Source organism: Varanus komodoensis, unplaced genomic scaffold, assembly GCF_004798865.1.
Source record: "Varanus komodoensis strain SLA01 unplaced genomic scaffold, ASM479886v1 scaffold29_1, whole genome shotgun sequence".
Lineage (NCBI taxonomy): Eukaryota > Metazoa > Chordata > Lepidosauria > Squamata > Varanidae > Varanus > Varanus komodoensis.
Genome location: NW_025335759.1, coordinates 12464602 through 12482490, shown reverse-complemented (window position 1 = coordinate 12482490; position 17889 = coordinate 12464602). Strand labels below are relative to the sequence as shown.

Here is a 17889-nt window from a genome sequence, read left to right as displayed (position 1 = left end):
CCCGCCCCGAGCCTATCGAAAGGCGAGGGGCGGGGCCGTCGGCTGGCCCGCCCCTTTCCTCGTTAAGGACACGCAGCGCCTCCAAAGCAACGGAAGAGGAGGAGGAGGAGGAAGATGTTAAGGACACATCAGCTCGCCTTGCGGCGCGTGCAGAGTATCGCGGACTAGCGCCCCCGTCAGACGTGTGAAGGCGAATAGTACACGTGGGCCGGAAAGCGAGAGCAGCAGAAGAGCCCGGGATCAGCCCCTTCTGTTGGCCCGCCAGCACAGGCAGGACAAGAAGGCACCAGCGCCTTGCGGCCCATGCTCCCCAGAAACACAAGCCTGCTGGATTTGAAGTTGCAGGGAGCGCAGCCACGCTTCCGCTTTCGGCCATGGATGCGTGCAAGGCTGGAGCCAGAGGGGCGGGAGGGTAGGCTGGACCGGTGGGGGCGTCCTAGCCCACAATTCCGTCCACACCGCGGCCCCCGGGACAAGCTCTGGGTGCACAGCTGCTCGGCTTCAGCTCCGTTCCGGCGCAGGCGAACAGAACGAGGCTTCGTCGTCGGTACCAGACCACCAGCAGCAGTTCCACGGGCTCTTTTTGGAGAGGCCCGGTGCCCTGTCCTGCCGGGCACTGCTGTGAGAGCAGCCACACCACTGGGGTCCGTGTCCGGGGCGATTCTGTGCCAGTACCTGCCAGCGATACCCTAAAACTGACAGAGCCGTCTCTCTGCAGCAAAATCTGGTCAGACCTCTGGCCTCAGCAAGGGCAGCCCTCAGAAACCGACTGGGTCAGCTTTCCAGACTCTCTGCGCCGGTTCCTGCCGACCTGAGAGGGGCCACGGGCAAGCAAGGCATTTGGGAGACTCTGGGGTGAGAGGGCAGAATCGGGCCGAATAGCAATGCTGGATTCTCATCATTGGGGTCAGAACAGAGACGATGCTTTCGTGTTTCTCTCCAGCCAGAGGAAGATGCTTGCGCTAAGCCCCAAATGCTGTATTATATTGCACATAATCCAGCTTTTAAACTTTTGTTTAAAATTTAAGCACATGTTCCACACAGGATAGCCGAAGATGGTGCACTAACCATCCAAAATGTTTACTGCTCTCATTTATGAAACTGTCGTGAGCTCACATCCCCAGCAGTTTTGAAATCAAAACCCGGAAGGGGTGTGAATCACAGAAGGTGCGAGTTCCCAAGTTTGGGATCTGCCCCAACCGGGTGCCCATAGATGTGTTGGACTGTAATTCCCAACATTCCCCAACCAGCATGCTGGGAGTTGTAGTACAACCGATTTGGAGGCCCTCCAGCCAAGGAAGGCAGGTCTGAATGCAAGCTGAATAGCAGGGAGAGGGGTCTGTCTGAATGCGCCCACCGTGTGCCGCCTTCTTTCAGAGAACGTGCAAAGTTTTGATGGCCTCTTTATTTACACCTTTCCTGTCCTCAGTGTGCACTTTGTGCCAAGCAGCAGGGTGTGTGTGTGGGTGTGTGTGTGCGCGTGCGTATGAGCCAACACACCCCAGATGCATGGAGTGCTGGTGGAATACATTCCCATGTGCAGCTGCGTCTCAAACATTTGGTGTACAAGTTATGCCTTTGCTCTGGGAGGTAGAACAGAAGTGCCTGAAATAAACCGGCCCACACAGATTAGAGTGCTAGGGCAGCATAGTGTAGTGGTTAGAGCTTCAGATATGGGCTGTGATGATTCTCCCCGAATGCCTTCCTTCACCAGGAAGCACCTCAGGATCATCTTGTTCTGCTCAATCTCATCCTAATCACCTCATAAGATTTTTCAGAGGATAAAAAGGTGGGGAGCAGGCACATCCCCATGAGTTGCCTGGTGGGCTAGAAATGTAATTTCAGCCAGACCTCTCACCCATGAGCAGCTACCCTTCCATAAATAAAAGGTGGGGCTGGGGATGCTGGGGTTTGTGGTCTTCACAACTGCAAAATCTCCCCGTCTCAATGCAAATCTGGGTGGGCCAGAAGCCGAAGAGGTGGTGGGGGCGGTATTTTTAGCTGATCCCAGGAGGCAGCACTTCGGCACATGTTCTGCTCCCGAGGCCCGAGCAGGCGGCTTTCTGGCGCATTGGCTGGGCTGCTGCCACCACGACAGAGATCATCACAACGCATAATTGTGGTTATGTAAAAATGCAGCCTTCTGCTCCAGCGGGGGCGAGGTGGCGGCCGCTGGGATGCGATCGGCGGCTGTCTCAGTGGGCAGCTTGAGGCACGCTGGCCAAGGGCCGCTGCGGCAGAACCGAGCGATTGCCGGCACGGTGCGCGGGTGACCGTGCGCTGCAAACCCATGAATCCAGTTCTGTTCCCAAGCTGAGCAACGGCACAAAGGCTGCATGTTCTGGGCTGTCCATCCTAGTTCTTTGTCATGGGGAGAGGCAGCTCCTGCCAAAACAAGAAGGGCCGAAGGAAAGATGAAAGCAGATGCATCTTGCATTTCAAGTGCTGATGTCTAGGAAGGCCAGTAGCCTTAATTGGGGAGGAGGATTATGAGGATCATAGCTATGGCAGGAATTTAACTCTTTGTGTGTGTGTGGAGCAGACGGAGGCGGAGGGGAACGTCTCCCTGGAGCAAAGTTTAGTTTTGGAAATGGGCTTTTCCCTAAATTGCAGCTGAGAAGGAAAGCAAAAGAGTTCCGCTTCCACACAGACCGAAATGCTGATAGTCGTTGCCACATCTTTCAAGGATGCTACTGATGTTTTTACAAAAGTTGCATTGTTCATGTAGTACCCTTTCCGGCTCCTCAGATCTCGGCTTGTCTCCTGCACAATGTCAAGCACCATCTCTGAAGCAGTAAGGACTAGAAACACATTGTCAAAATAAATAACATAAAATAATACCCAAAAAACCTCAAACCTGGAATTGCTTGAAAGCTGTCTGTTGCTTGCAATTTTGAAGCAATGGTAAATTGGGTCTATATTCTCAAGCATGAAGACCCATTTTACAGTTGGGGTATACTGAGGCTCTGTGAGACGCAACTTGACTCATTATTTTAGCCGTCTGATTCAGATGTGGAAACTTTCTGTTATTCTTTGAGAATCAAGGGCCAGAAACACTTGGTGATCTGCTGCAAATCATTGCGATCATTGGGAAAAAATCTGCAATCTACCTGTAGACTCCAGTCTTTTTACTCACCCCTGCTGGTTGTATCTGAGAAACGCAGTCTGCATCCAGATTCATCACTGCCTGGCATTTAACAAAGCAAAAGCAGCCTACATTATTCTCCTTAATCCTGCCCTGTTAATCCCAACGTAGGAAGCAGAGGGTGGGAGAACCCAGGGCAAAATTCAACACTTCAAAGCCCCCCACCCCTTTCCCCAGCCATTGACCATCTGCCGTTTTCCCTGCTTTGCTGAAGCATTTCCCCCATTCTGTGGGGCTGAACTGTCCCCCTCCGGAAGGTTTAGGTACCGACAGTCATGGCTGCAAGCAAAACTGTGCTGGGTGGGTTTCTGTATTCTTGGCTCATTTCATGTGGCTCTGTCCACTGCAGGAATGCAGCTCCCGCGGGGGTCTCCAGAATGGAATTTGGCCCTCGGGGGAAGGAGGTTCTGCCCCCTGGCTTAGGGGGCCAGTCCCCTCAGCCTTTGCAGCTTTGAACCCCCCAGGCAGACTAAATAGCACAATCCCGCGGTTAGTGAGCAACACAAGCACAAAACTGCCCTTGGAAATTGCATTTTTCCTGCCGTTTTATTATTTTTCTCCACTCAACAGTTCATTGGAAAATGCCACACATATACAGAGACATATAAATAGTGTACAGGGCGGGGCGAGGGGGGGCATTCCACGTTGCCACCAGTGACACGGGTGGGCCGACTCCGAGAAAGCGTGAGGTGCTCGCGCGGGCTGCAAACGCTCCAGTCAGGCGGGGGGGATCCTGTGCACGAGGGATGTGGCAGGGAACGACCCCTGAAGCCCCCACCCCACCCAGGGGTGGGGCAAGGGGGGAGTTGGTCCGATGGCTCTCAAAGGCAGCCCTGCAGAGAAGGCACCCCAGGGCTGCCCGCTGAGAAGGCAAGGATGCAGCCCGGGGAAGCGAAAGGATGCTGCGAAGGCCCAGCAGGACCCCAAGCATCTTCTCTGGATATGGTTCTGGCCATCTTTTCCCTGTGAAAGGCACAGGAGCTGCGCCGCTTCGGACGGAGAGGAGAGGAGAGGAGAGGAGAGGAGAGGGAAGCCAGCCGAGGCCTTAGCGGAAGGACCGGGTGGGACCAAAGTGGCCCCATCCCTTTTCAGAGTGGGGAGCAGAGCAGAACCTCCTATCCTGTCCTCCGCTTGCCCACACAACCAGCCAAGCATCCTCTGGACGCGCCGGTACCGAAAGTCCCATCATCCGTTGCAGTCTGGGGATGGTAATGGGAGTTGTAGTCCCTGTATGTCCGGAGGGTGCCAGGCTGGAGAAAGGCTGAGCTAAGCAAAGGTTCTGCTCTCAGTGTTGGGGGAGAAGGGTTGTGGGTCAGGCAGGGGCTTGACCATCAGGGATCCCCCCCCCCACGTAGCTCACAAAGATAACCTCTCATTCTGGGCCTCATGTGGGGGGCACAATAAACCCAGCAGTAGTCAAATCTCACACACAGCAGTGGGTCCTCCTGGATTGAGACAGAGGAGGAGAGATGTCTAAAAAGGGAGCCATTCTTTCAAAAATACCCAGGGAAGAGCAAAACTGGGTACCACGACATCTCGTGTGCCTCTCCTGGCCCCCGCCTCAGACCAAGAGCCAACAGCTGGCTGCCCCAAATTAAAATGGCAGCCGGGGACGGCCGGGGACGAGGTGAGGTGGCGCAACGCAGGCACGGCTTGGGCACGAGCCCTTTGGCTGGGGGGAAGCTGCCCAGCCGCTGGAATGTTTTCCCCACCCCGCACGCCCCTCCGTGCACCTGGAACCCTTACGACCGAGGAGTTCATGGCCCAAGGACAAGCCGTGCACATGAAAACAAGGAGCGAGGAGCCAGCTGCGAGTCCAGGCAGCAAAACGCCTTGCGAGGAAGCTATTCGATAGGCACTCCCTTCTCAAGCTAAACATCGCAGCTGTTTGACCTGGGCTGCCTGCCTCCCTGCTCTAACCACTAGGTTAGACAGCTCGGCAAAGCAAGCTGCTGGTGACGGGAGCCACCCGCAAGGCAACTGGATGCGGTGAGGTGGCAACCAGATGAGGTACCCCCTCAGTGGGGGGGTTGCGAGAGGACAGCCAACGAGATACCGTTAAACTGTCTCCTGACCGGATATGCTCAAGAGCCAGTAATTCTCGCTCTGGAAGTTTCAGTTAAAGTCCTGAGTATCGCTGAGACAACTGCCTTTCATTTTTGTTTCTGCAGCTCACAAGCAGGTCTCTGGGACTGAAAAGCATCCCCGTGCTGCAAAGGTGAGCTCTTAAAGCCACTCTCCCCCTTGCCCCCATCCCCACGTTTGTCGGTTAGGTAAAGTTTGCAGGGACCACAGAGGTCCGGCTTCATCGCCCTTGGGCAGAGGCCGCAGTGGCCTTCCCAGGGCCCTGACACGTTATCAGGTGTGACCCAGAAGCAGAGTACAGACCTGGGAAAAGACACAGGGACGAAAAAGCAAGGCAGTCAAAGGGGGATTTCATATGCGAGACCGTGGGATCAGGGAGGGCAGCCGAACTCAGGCGGTGGAGCAGTGTGGGAAAGCTGGAGGAAAGGAGCCGCATGCAGCCACGATGAAGAGGTGGGGACGACATTCAGGAAGGGGGCTCAGATGGGGGTCCACCTGCCCTGTGGAGGGGGAAGGGGACGAGAAGCAAAGGGTCATTCGCTCAACCTGCTGGTCTCCTACGTGCTGGACTCTAGCATCTGGGAGCTGAAGTCCCCCCAGCCTGGGAAAAGTGGAGCTACAGGCCTGCTCTGTACATTTGCAACTGGCCACGAAAGGGAAGCCTCTGGCGGCAGCCTCGAGAATGAAGCCGGTTTGAAAAAAGCCCCGGGCCAGCACAGAATTGTTTTAACTCCTCTTCCTCCGTCTCCAGGCCTGTGGCATCAGCTCATCCCCGTTGAGATTTTCAAAGGGGGGGGGGGTCCTTCAAGAGATCCGCCTCCTCTCTTTGCTCTGCACCTCATGGCAGGAGGCCGCGTCGGGGATGCTTGCGAAAACACACAGCCTAATTTCTGGTCCCAAGTCCAGAAATGCTGCATGACCCCCTTCAAACATGGCGAGTTGCATAAAAGGCAAGAGCCGGGAGGTGCCTGCCACTGAGAATTTTATTCAAGGGACCCTGTGGCTCTTTGTACATATATTTTCTCCCCCCCCCCTCCATCCATGGGCTCCCCCCGCTTAAATCTCCTTCTGTAGCTTGAGGCTGGGGCCGGGGGAGAAAAGAAACCAAACCCAAACTGGCAAACACAATCAAGCAATTCTTTTTTAAAAACCCAACCAAACAAGAAAAGAACCTCAACACAACGGAGTCCTTGTAAAACACACGCACACACCGCACCCTCCTGCTCCGGAGGCGGCCCGAGAGAGGCGGTGAGAGGAAGGGGGCGGGGGAAGAGGGGCGCGTCCCTGCGGGGACCCCCTCCCGGGGGCCCACCCCTCACCTCCCGTCCTCCCTCCGGGCCGCCCTCTCGCGCAGCATGTCGCACGGCTGCACCCAGTTGTTGTCGTGCAGTCCCACGCGGCAGCCGGGCGTGTCCTTGTCCGTGCGCCGGCAGCACATCCAGTAGGAGCGTCCGTAAGGCAGGTCGTGATGGTAGGGCTTGGGGTGCCAGCGGCAGAGCGAGACGTCCCCCTTCTCGTAGTGCTTCTTGCACTGCTTGCAGGGGTCGTCGCGGTACAGGGGGTCCCTGTTCCACCTGGAGTCCGTGGCCTGCACCCCGAAGGTCTCGATGATGTACTTGAAGTAGTGGCAGGAGCACTTTAAGGCGGCCAGTGAGCGGGTGGGCAGGTAGCCGAAGATCTTGACCATGATGTGGTCCGGGAGCAGCAGCATGTACTGGCGGGGCTCCAGCAGGCGCTGGATCTTGAAGCGGATCTCCAGGAAGTCGTGGGAGACGTGGCGGTAGAGGCGGCAGAGCGAGGTGTCCGAGGCCGCCGGCTCCAGCCCCGGCCCATCGGTCCTCTCGAGGCCCCCCTCGCCGCCGTTTGCGGGGTCCAGGAAGGGGCTGTCCGTGTCCTGGCTGTCCTCCGGCCGGGGCATCTGGGTGTGCAGGAAGAAGAGCTGCCCCGGCGGGGGGTCATCGCAGGAGGCGCACAGCCCCTCCTGCGTGGGGGACCCCACGGTCAAGCAGACCGTCTCCTCCTTCATGTTCTTGGTGCTGTCCTTGCCGAAGAAGACGCACTGGTCCACCACGCCCGTGACCACCACGTCCACGTGGAAGCCGGAGACGCAGTCCCGGGGCATCGTGGGGGCGGGGCCCGCCACCTTCTCCGCGCCCACCCTGCCGCCTTCCGGGATGGCGTCCAGTTTGCCGGAGCCGCCCTGGCCCTCTCCGCAAGTCATCTCCACGTCTGGGGCCTCGGGGCCGGACCCCTCGGCCCCCCTGGGGGAGGCGCTTGCCAGCAGGAAGTCCACGTTGGTGGGGAGGGTGTCACGGGAGGGGCTGATGAGCTGGTAGAGGTCGCACGTGATCTTGTCTTTGGTCCGGGCCGCGCCGCCCGTGGGCGACCCCCCGCAGCTCATGAACATGCAGTTGGGGCGGGCGCCGGAGCCGCCCTCGGGGGGCGAGCGGGGGTCCCGGCTGCTGGAGATGCGGAAGGCGATGCGCACCTCGCCGGGGCTGTGCTGCGAGTTGGCCACGCACTCGGGCGACTCCCGGCAGAGGCCGTTCTGCCGCAGGACGCCCCGCTCCCGGGACTCGAAGTGGGCCACGGCCTCGGCCACCCGGCTGCAGTCCGGGCCGCCCCCCGCGGGGGCCGCCTTCCTCTCCCCGCCCTCCGCCTGCTCTTGCTCCGCGGACACGAACACCACGGGGGCCGGCGGCCCGGCCGGCGGGCCCGGCCGCGAGCAGCTCTGCAGCGCCAGCGCCGTCCGCTGCTCCACCAGGGCCACCATCTCGGCCACGGAGAGCAGGTCGGAGGCGTCGCCCCCGGCCGGGTCAGCGGCGTGGGACTCGGGGCACAGGCACACGTCCTCGGCCTCCCGGCCACCGCCATCCTTCCGCTTGCCCGGGCAGGCCTTGCCCTTGCCGGGGTCGTGGGAGCGCCGCCGCCGCTTGGCCTTGGAGCTCTCGCTGTCCCAGTTGCCTTTGACCTTCATGGTGCCGGCCCGGCCGCCGCCGCCCCCGCCGCACTGGTGCGCCACGAAGAAGGCGATCTTCTCCTTGGTGTTGCCCGGCTTGATCACGTACCACGTGTCCAGCAGCACCCGGCCCTCCTCCACCGGGCCGGCACTGGGGGGGGCGGCCGGGGGCGGTGGCGGGGGGGCCGGCGGCGTGTTCTCCGAGCTGGCCTCGCCGCCGCCCGCCCCCTCCTCCTTGGCCTTGCAGGCGAAGTCCCCAAAGGCCTTCCTCACCTGGCCGGCGGTGCGCTGCTTGTTCTGCGAGTAGGTGCCGAAGGGCCGCGGGCACCATAGCTGGATGTGGGAGAAGGTGTTCTGATCCATCACGCTCTCATGGCAAGGACGCGGGGAAGGCGGCCCCTCCGCCCTAGCTCATGGCGGGGCGTCCTCGGGGTCCTCCCAGGGCCTGGGAGATACCTGGCGGAACGGGGGGAGAGAGGAACAGTCATCAGAAGTGTGATTGTGTCGGGGTGCAAGAAGCGCCGCACGGGTTGTACACAAAGGCAGGGATGTAGTACTAGGTGTAGGACTTTGCTTCCCCCGGAGGCTTAACCATTTTGAATAATCCTATGCATGTTCCTAGACCCTATGGTGGGAAAGCGTGTGAGCAGTGTACTGCGAGATCACAGGAAGCTGCGATATTCCTTACCCAATTAGCAACTGAGAGATCTAATTAGGAAGAGCACAAAGGGTGCAAGGAACGCCGCATATTACCAGCCTCCGTTGCTCTCTTGTAGAGCTCAGTCACATGACACAGAGTTTTCACTCGAAATGGCAATTGCTCAATTGCTTCCTGCATGTAACGAAGTCAGTCCTTCGTCCTTGTGGAACGAGAACCAAAAAGGGTGCTGCTTTGTTTTTACATTAAGCCAAGTCTCTGGTCTTCCTGGTTATCGCACAGAAAAAAGTGTCCGAAGGCATTCAGCACAGCACCTGGCGTAGCCACGTCCCTCGGCTAGCCTTCCCCACACCCGGTGCCTTCTAAGTGTGTCAGGCCACAACCCACAGCCTGCCCCAGCCAGCCCAGCCTACCTGGAAGGCCCCAGGTTTGGGGAGGACTGTCCTCTGCAGCCCCCCGTCTGCCCACACCGTCGCCATACCTTCTTCGCCCTTTTCCCACCCTGCTGTGCAAGCGGCTGTGGGCGACTCGCAGCTGTGCTCAGTCTGCGGCTGCCGGAGCAGATTCCGTGCGGCCTCTTCTGCACCATCTGACTCCACTCGCCCTCAACGGAAAGGGATGCATGACGAGACAGTGACTCCAATTACAAGCCCGAAACTGGCTGGGCAGGGCAGCCGTGGGGGCACCAGGAATGGGCCGCTTTCAGGCCGGACAGGGTCGCAGGGGGCAAGCCAGATGAAAAGGCAGCGAGAGGGTGGTGGGCGAACGGCACGCCCCTTCCCCAGTGAGCCCACCTGTGCAAACACAGCCCTCCACCCCAGCTGGGGCGTCCAAGGTCCTGCTCGAAGGCCATCGGACAATCCCACTCGACAGGCGAAGGACATGGGAGGCGGAGAGAGCCGTGATTAGCACAAGGTCAGCCATGGCAGGTAATTGTTTTGGAGAAGTTTTTACTTCCAATGTCTAAGCTACTGGGATTCAGAACCCCCTGGAGAGACACTGCAAATGCCCAGAGTAAATTGCTCTCCAGGTGTTTGGCGCTTCCAGCCCTGCGAAGGCCCAGCCAGCAGGGCCGGTGCTTGGGAATCCTGGGAGCTGAAGTCCGGAAGATCCAGAGCTCCCTTCCACCCACCTCATGCCTGCCTTTCTCCTGCCATGGCATCCGAGGAAGCTGGATGCGCACGAGCAGAGGAGGCCCTTCCTGGCGCACGTGTGGGGAACCCTCTGGAGCAGGGCAGTGGCAGAACGCAGACTCGGATGCTCAGAGCACGTCAGCGGGATCAAAGAACCGCACAAGCACCATCGCAGTCTGTGCAACGACAGCCCTGTAAGGTCTGCTTGGGGCCGAGAAGCTTGGCAGAGGCACCAACCCAGCGTGTTTCTGGTGCAGCCGTGTTGCGACTCGCTCGTGTTGGGACCTGGGCATGCAAACTGGGATTGAGATGAACGTGGCCAACCAGTGAAATGGCTAAGGCAAGATCTGAACCCTCGACGGGCTGCTCCACTGTTCTGTGGCTACTCCATGAGGACTAGTGCAGTACAATGTCACAGAGGCAGAGCTTTGGACCATAAAGCTGTCGCTTCAACTCTTCTCTCAGTTACAAAGTGCCCCAGTCTCAGCTCTGCTCTCCAATTGCACAGAGGAAATAATACTAGCCCACCTGCAAGGGCTGTTGTAAGGATTACACAGGTAACGTACGCCAACTGCCTCTCCAAATTATACTGGTATTTACATTCTAGCAGCAAATATCAAGTTATTTTCCCAAACTTTCAAGTAAGATGGCTTCTAAAACAGATCGCCAACACTCTGCTAAAAATTTGCTGAGGGAAGACTTCTAGCCCCTGGAGGAACAAACATGCAAGGAGACCCTCCATGAGCGCTTTCTTTTGCTTTCAGTGCCCTTCCTTCCTTCCTTCCTTCCTGCTCTGGCCACCCTCCTTCCGCAGGCCACCCTCCACCCACAATCTTTGCCCCATTCAAGGATCCAGGCACAAAGATTCATTTACACCTTTTCCATCTTATGTCAGATGAGCTTGCATGTGTGCGCGCCCACCTTTTCTTTCCATCTTTGTTCACTTAATTAAACAAAGGAAAACGCATACAGAAGTGATGCGGTGGGTATACCCTATTTCCCTTTGCCGGTTCCCAAGCGCATGTTATAATGACCCCCACTGCACCCCATCGCCAGCCCACTAGCAAAGCTGCCATCAAAAGGTGAGACCATTTCTGCATGAGCTGTGCTCAGCGTATATGCCTGTAACCATAAAGTATTTTACACATGCAAATAGGCCTGAGAGGAGGGTGGAGATTGGTGTGAAGTCCGCTGGGGTCAAATGCAGCCAGTGGCTTCTAACAGGCAGTCTGGTACAAACATCTCTATTACCTCCCCATCCCTTTTAAGCTTTCTAGTGGCATTATTTGCATTCCTGCTACAAAGACAAGGGCAAAATTTTATTTATCTTCTTAATTATATCTGTAGGATGCTAGGCCTAGATTGGAAGATGATGTATTTAGACTGGGCTTTTCAGAAGCTGAACTGGCTATGCATGATTATTGGGGTTCTAGTCCTCATGCGGTCAACCTGTGTTAGGCCTGTAACTGCTCAGGTCTGGAATACAAAAATGACACAGGTTAAAATGCCAGGAAGAAAGCTTGTGGCTTCACCTGCCCTGCAGGTGGCTGTGAAGGAACTGATCTTCTTTCATGGGGCACATGGGTACTGCCCATGGAGAGCTGAACCCCTTCCAACTGGGGCCTCACAGAGGCATGGACTGACCTGCAGCTCTAGGGAAAGATGTCAGGCACCAGAAGCAAATACACCAAGCGTTTCTCAGCACAGGCCGTGCATCTTTCCAGGGTGTTCCCACTGCCTGGCCCGCTCCTGCCAGATGCCTTCGGAGTGCAGACTACCCAACGCTGGCCCCGAACTCCGAAGCACATCGTTCGGGCTGGCGCTCACAGCCGACTGCTCTGCTCTTTTTGAGAATAAGCGCACGGCGGGGGTTATGCCCCTTGGCCACACGACATATCCAAGAATTACATGCTCTCCTCAGCCCGAGTTCCACCATCGCGGCCCCATAATGGCCTCTTGCAGACAGATTTGGGGGTGGGGGGATACATATTTTAAAAAGGACATGTAATTATCACTTAATCGAGAGGGTGGCCGATGCAACAGAAGAAGGCTGCGAAGGCAACAAGTGGGAGCAGCGGACACCCCCATCTGCCCACTGCATTTCTGCTCGGCTGCAGCGCTCCCGGACAGACCCCCCGTTCCGAAGTGGGACAGACACAGGCCGAGCGGGGAGCCGGGGCGCTGGAGCACATGCCCCCGTCTCGCCTGGCTCTGGCTCTCTGATGTGACCCTGACGCATTAAACAGAAGTTTTCACGTGGGGGCCAAAGGCTCGCTGCACCGCAAGCGGCTCCGTCCTGCTACGCAAGCATTTAGGATGGGCGTGAGCACTTCCCCAACAACACCGCGCACGGGGAGGCCATGCGCCCGCGACGCCGGCGGTGGAAGCGCCCCGAGGCCGGATCCGCGGCCGCCGCGCACGCCACCCCGGCGAGCGGTGCGCGCCTTCGCCCCCGAGGCAGCGCTCTGCGGGGAGGAAGGGCGGTCAACCCGGAGCCCCGGACTCGCCAGGCCTCGGCCCCCCGCCCGCCCGGCCCCAGCGAAGCGATCCGCTTCGCGTCCCTCCAGGCCCCCACTGTTCTTACCTGCTACCCCAAAACCATGGGAAGGGGGTGTGGATCTAGCGCAGGGCCTCCACTGAAACCTACATCCCTGCTCTGGGGCCCGCACATTTTGCAAAAATAATTTGAAAAAATCCACAGGTTGCACAGCGGCCTTTTGCAAACACAAGGAGAAAAGGGGAGGGATCAGTCCGGGGGGGGGCGGATTTTCCTGGTCGCCAAAGCCCCCCCTAGTGAGTGTGTGTGTGCATGCGTGCTACCTGATCTCTTAAAGGGCCAGCAGCCCCATTCCACTGGCCCCCGTATGCCCCCCTTGCAATCAATAGTGGCCTTTAATCCTGCAGACTGCAACTCCCCCCCCCCACATATACACACACCATCGGCAATGCTCAGCCATTTGTTGACAGACATATGGATGGCGCCTGGCAGCCAATCAGAAAGCCGAGTTTGGGGCATGCCCATATATGGATGGCAGCAGAGTCTCAGCCTACCCAGCTTTTTTTTTTTTTTTTAAATCCCCACTCTCAGTTAGGGACCGTGCGGCAATTCACACTGGCGACGCAGAACGAAGAGCACGAGCCGGGACGCGGCCAGCACCGATCCACGTATCCCGACGCGCGTATCCCCACAACCAAGCCGAAGAACGTGGCTCTCACGGTCCAGCATGAGTATAAACACGGCAGGCGCGTTCACGTTGCATGCAGCTGCCGCTGAACAGTGTTCTTCCAAAGCCACAGGAAGGGCCCAGCTCAGCAGTGCAGAACCCGCTGGGCCTGCAAGAGGTACCTGGTTCAACCCCCACATCTCCGGAAAAGCCCCCTGCCCGGAAACCCTGGAGAGCTAAGCCGGGGCAGCCAGTCAGGATAGACCGTTTTCCCCCAACCTGGTGCCCACCAGATAGTTGACTTCGCTTCACTTATCAGCTGCCGCCGGCACAACCTCTGCAGAGCCCGGGCTCAGAAAGGCAACAGAAGATGTCACAGTGGCATCCGTGCTGTAAATCCAGGCGTGTTCACCGCACCAAGAAAGCTTTCCTGCACACTGCACCGGAATGGGTCAAGCACATTTCCCACGGCTGCCCTTTCGGTTCCCTTTGGCTGCAAGGGAGCATCTCCAGTTGAGAGCGCCTCTTCCCCAGCCACCTCACACAAGGAGCATGCCCTCCATGGGAATCACACATAAATGTTATGCTCTTAGCCTGCTCAGCATCTCAATGGGCCACCTGTCCGATTCGTTTCTGTGACACAGAAACACTTGCACATGCCTAGATTAGAAGCAGGGCAAAAGCCAGTGTGTGAACCCTTAGGGCACGATTTGGAGGCTTTTCGGTTCATTTTTTTTGTGGATGGAAGTGTGCATGCGGGGGGGGGGGGGCACATCTGGCAAAAATCCAAAGGATCGGAAACAAGGAGAAAATTAGAGAAGAGACCCAGTCAGGTCATTATACTCTTTTTAGCTCTCATGATTACAGTGACTGTAGTATGCACAAGATTAAAAGCTTTATGGATTTTTTTAAAATGTCAAACAGGAAATGGAGAGTAAGGAAAACAATACCTTTTAGTGTTTGGAAACCACACGTTGTTACTCCTCGAGAGAAGCTGCCTTCCGGGCCAGCTCCCCAGTTCCTCACAAAGGGTGATTTATTAATGAAAATTAAATGGGGCCATATGCTAAGGCACGCAAGCTAGAAGCATAATTCTTTTTCACTGGAAGGGTGGGTGAGTGACCCTACCCGCAGATGGGAGGACTGTTAGAAGGTGAGGCCTTTAACAAGCTTTCTCCAACAAGAACCTTCAAATGTGCTGCTTCCTGGTTCATTTGTTTAGGTTTACAATGGGGCAACATGACCCTCAAAGTTTGCGCAAAAAGGCTGGATGGGTCAAGACCGCATCTCTCTTTACTGGAGTGTCTGATGCTTTTAGCCCATTCTTAACAGAATATACTCTCAGCCTAAACCACATCCCCACGACAGTGAGTTCCAAAGGTAAATCGTGCAATTTTCGTTTCTCACCCCTCTCTTTTTAAAAATGACTCTTCCAGACAAAAACAGAAATGGGGGTGGTCCCCTACAAAAATACAGCAAGAAACAACCACACCGTGATTTACAAAGCTCTGAGCAGTGCTCCATATACCATACTGCAGTACCCTTTTCATCAGCCCTGTAAGGTGGGCTCATTATCTCCACACTGCAAAAGGAGGGGGAGGCCGAGAGAGTGGCCAGGTAAGCCCACTTAAGGTGCAATTCTGGGCAGAAGAAATTTGCAGCACCCCATCCCAGGGCCGTGCCCTTAATGTGCCTGCAGCCAAGGTAAGCTTTAAAAACCAGGGAGGGATTCTCAGCCTGCTCACTCACAGCACAATCCTAGACATGTCTGCTCAGGAAGGAAGCTCCATGGGGTTCACTGGGGCTGAGAAAGTCCAAGACTGCAGCCATTACTTGTGGCACAGGCATCCGGAGACCCCGGGAAGGGCCGACAGGCTAACTGTTGCTCAGCTGGAAGCGACTTGCCACTGTTGGCTCCTTGCCGAGCGCAATGCTCAAAACGACACCCAGCCATCAAGCAGTTCGTCCTCAAACATGTAATTAACCGGTGTAACTCACCAACGCAAAACATTTGGAATGGGAGTAGGGAAAGCTTAAAGGCCGCAAAAACTGTTGTGGATTGCGCAAGCCAAGGTGTACATTACGTGGCCTTTGGAACTGAGCGCTCCTGGGCATTGTCACCCTGCCTGACTCATGTGTGTTTTCACTGTGCTGCATTTTAGGGTGCTCGCAGCCGTTCGCAATGGTGTAGGAAAGCTTCAGCAAAGTCAGGCGAGTTTTCACTTTTTGAGACAATTGCTGATGAACGCTGAGCAAGCGAACAGCATGTGTTGCATAAATCTTCTCTGCCAGGGATGGAGCTGGGATCCAGAGGCTAATGCAGTGGATGGTTAGGGGGGCAATCTTCCCCATAAGCTCTTCTAGCCCCTTTGAAGAGAGACGGGGCTGGGGTTCTACAGACAGCTCAGGGGAAGCACGGCGATGATGTGCAATATTTCACTGCTTTTACTGCTGGATTCAAAGAGCTGCATTCTGCACTGTAATATTGCACCTCAAATGGTAAAGAGCAGCATATTCAGTAAAGGAATACATATTCTGGGGGGCAAACAGGTTTTTTTTTAAATTTAGGGTGCTGGGCCAGCATGCCTCCCCTCCCCAAAGAGGACAGCAAGAATCACAGGCGTTGATTATACACCTTTTCCCATGACTCTCTGGCCGCTTGATGAGGACAGGAGTTGGGGCAGTCAGAGCTGTTCAGGGTCCTGAGCAGGGCCCCCGAGGGACCCTCCCCCTGCACGCAGCCTCCCCAGCTTTCCTGATGCTTAATGACTCTTTTGGCACTTTAAGAGTCACGCGTGTATTCTAGCATAAACTGGGCTCCACGTTAACAGATGCACGCTGCCTTAAGGAGAGGGTTAGTTTGGTGGAGGGGAGGGGTGCTTTTGATCCGCATTTCCTTCCTTCTGGCCACGGCATCCCCCTTGGCAACAAAAGTAACCACTGGACTGTAAGCTTGCCAATCCCTGCACCAATGTGTCACAGCTCTTGAGTAACGGCGAGCATAAAGCCTTCTCCGAGTCTCTCTGCCTCCTGCTCTGAGGAGGTCTTTCCATGCAGAAGACCTCGTCAGCCCCCCGCGCCCCCCCCCAAAATAATCCTTCTTGGAGCACCAAAAACAACTGCAAACGCCCCAGCCCAGGCAGAGAAATCTATTCCTAAGCCTGGCACAGCGAGCGCTCAGATCTGCCCTGGCTGAGCTGAAGGAGGGGCGGCCCCTCTTCCCCCCTCAGCCCGGGGGGGGGGCGTCACCTTTTCTTTACAGAGCCGCCGCTCCTGTGCCTTCCGTAGCAGAGCACGCAGAATTTCAGCAGGGGAAGATTCCGCCCCGTACCCTTCTCTCCCCTGCTCCAATTCCCGTACATCAGCTTGCTGTCTCAAGCACAGGAGCACGGCTAGGAAAAGAAGCTGGCAACCCTCCCCTACACAGCAACTGCACCACCGTTACCTGCACTCCCCACCTCTTCCAACACGGGCTGATCCTCTCCCCCTGCACCCCAGTCCGTGCCCTGCATGGATCCTGCCCCCCACCCCCGGCTTACACACCTGGACGGGCGAACGACTCCAGCGTTCTCCCAGGTGGGCCAGCAGCAACTCCTCCGACTTCCGGGTTGGCGCCGCGCATGCGCCAACCTCTCCAGCCTCCAGTTCCGGACCAGCCTCGCGACCCCCCCGCCCGCGCTTCATCCCGCGCCCGCAAAGGCTTCCGGGAGCTGTAGTCTTGATCCGACCGCGCGGGGAGGGGGCGGCGCTTTCCTCGCCCGGCGAAGCCTCCCTGGGAGGCCACGTTGAGGGGAGGGGGAGTTAAGGCTTGTAGGTGCCTCTGGGCATGTGAAGAGCACACGTGATGCAGCAAAGTTGTTTTGTCGGGACGGGTTACAGGAACCTAAGAAAGGCCCCGCGGGGCTCGACGGAGCGGCCATCCGAGCCAGCATCCAGGTTCGCCTGGCGGCAAACTGACTGCCCAGTACAACGAGTCTCCCGACACCTCTCTGACCATTTTAGACACCCTTCTCTGCAGCTTTCCCAACACAGTAAGGCCCTGCAGCTGAACAGGGACCAAGGAGTTGCAAACCCCAAGCCAAGCCCCACGTGCACCTGACCGCGACCCGCAGCAACGCCTCTGCAGAGAGGCGGGCAAAGCGCAGGAGCAAGCACGACCTGCCACCGGCTTCCATGCACCAGGGGAGCGCTCGGGAACCAAGGCTTGCTCCACGCCCCGGAGCACCACGCAGAGCCAGGTTTCCCGGAGCACAGCCATGCCCTTAACCTCGGTGCATCAGGGTCTCCACGGCACGGGGTGGTGCTTGTGGGTTGAATTCTGGTCAGGAGGAAATTAGATGCAGAAAGGATGGACTTCAACAATCACACGAATAAGAGTGGCCGTTCCCAAAAGAGGTTGGTGCTAATCACAAATAGCTGGGCACCAGGCCAGTCAGTCAGCACAGACAAGTGTGATAAAAACCTTTTATCCTGGTAAGCTCTCTCTCACTTTGGGTTCCTTGCAGGAGAAAAGGCAAGATATAAATATGCTAAATAAGTAAAGGAATAGGTTTCAAAAGAACTATATGAAAAAAAATCATTTGAAACAGGAGAGACTTGATTAAAATGCCTTCTGCAATTACTGATTATTTATTTAAATCCGGAACTTGGTATGTTTATATTATATATTTCCAATCCAGAGTTCACGTGGCAACATTTAAATTATATTTCTATTGACATTTACATATTCTTGAGGTGTCTTGTTC

The 17889-nt window shown here is 56.7% G+C and overlaps 1 protein-coding gene across 3 annotated transcripts; it reads right to left on the bottom strand.

Annotated features, from left to right (window-relative positions):
* Positions 1-3672: 3672 nt before the first annotated feature.
* Positions 3673-16752, bottom strand: FBXO46 (F-box protein 46). 3 transcript variants are annotated; one of them, XM_044435204.1, is made up of 2 exons: positions 16688-16752; positions 3673-8645 (listed from the first exon to the last, which is right to left on the bottom strand). In XM_044435204.1, the coding sequence occupies exon 2, from the start codon at positions 8550-8552 to the stop codon at positions 6546-6548; it is 2007 nt and encodes a 668-aa protein (XP_044291139.1). In that variant the 5' UTR covers positions 8553-8645; positions 16688-16752; the 3' UTR covers positions 3673-6545. The 3 variants fall into 3 exon arrangements, with proteins under 3 accessions (XP_044291139.1, XP_044291140.1, XP_044291141.1); XM_044435205.1 differs by lacking the exon at positions 16688-16752 and adding an exon at positions 12565-12801; XM_044435206.1 differs by lacking the exon at positions 16688-16752 and adding an exon at positions 9642-9697.
* Positions 16753-17889: the final 1137 nt, after the last annotated feature.

Coding starts and splice junctions, on each gene's coding strand:
- FBXO46 (XM_044435204.1), bottom strand. CDS start 8,552: ATGGATCAGAACACCTTCTCCCACATCCAGCTATGGTGCCCGCGGCCC.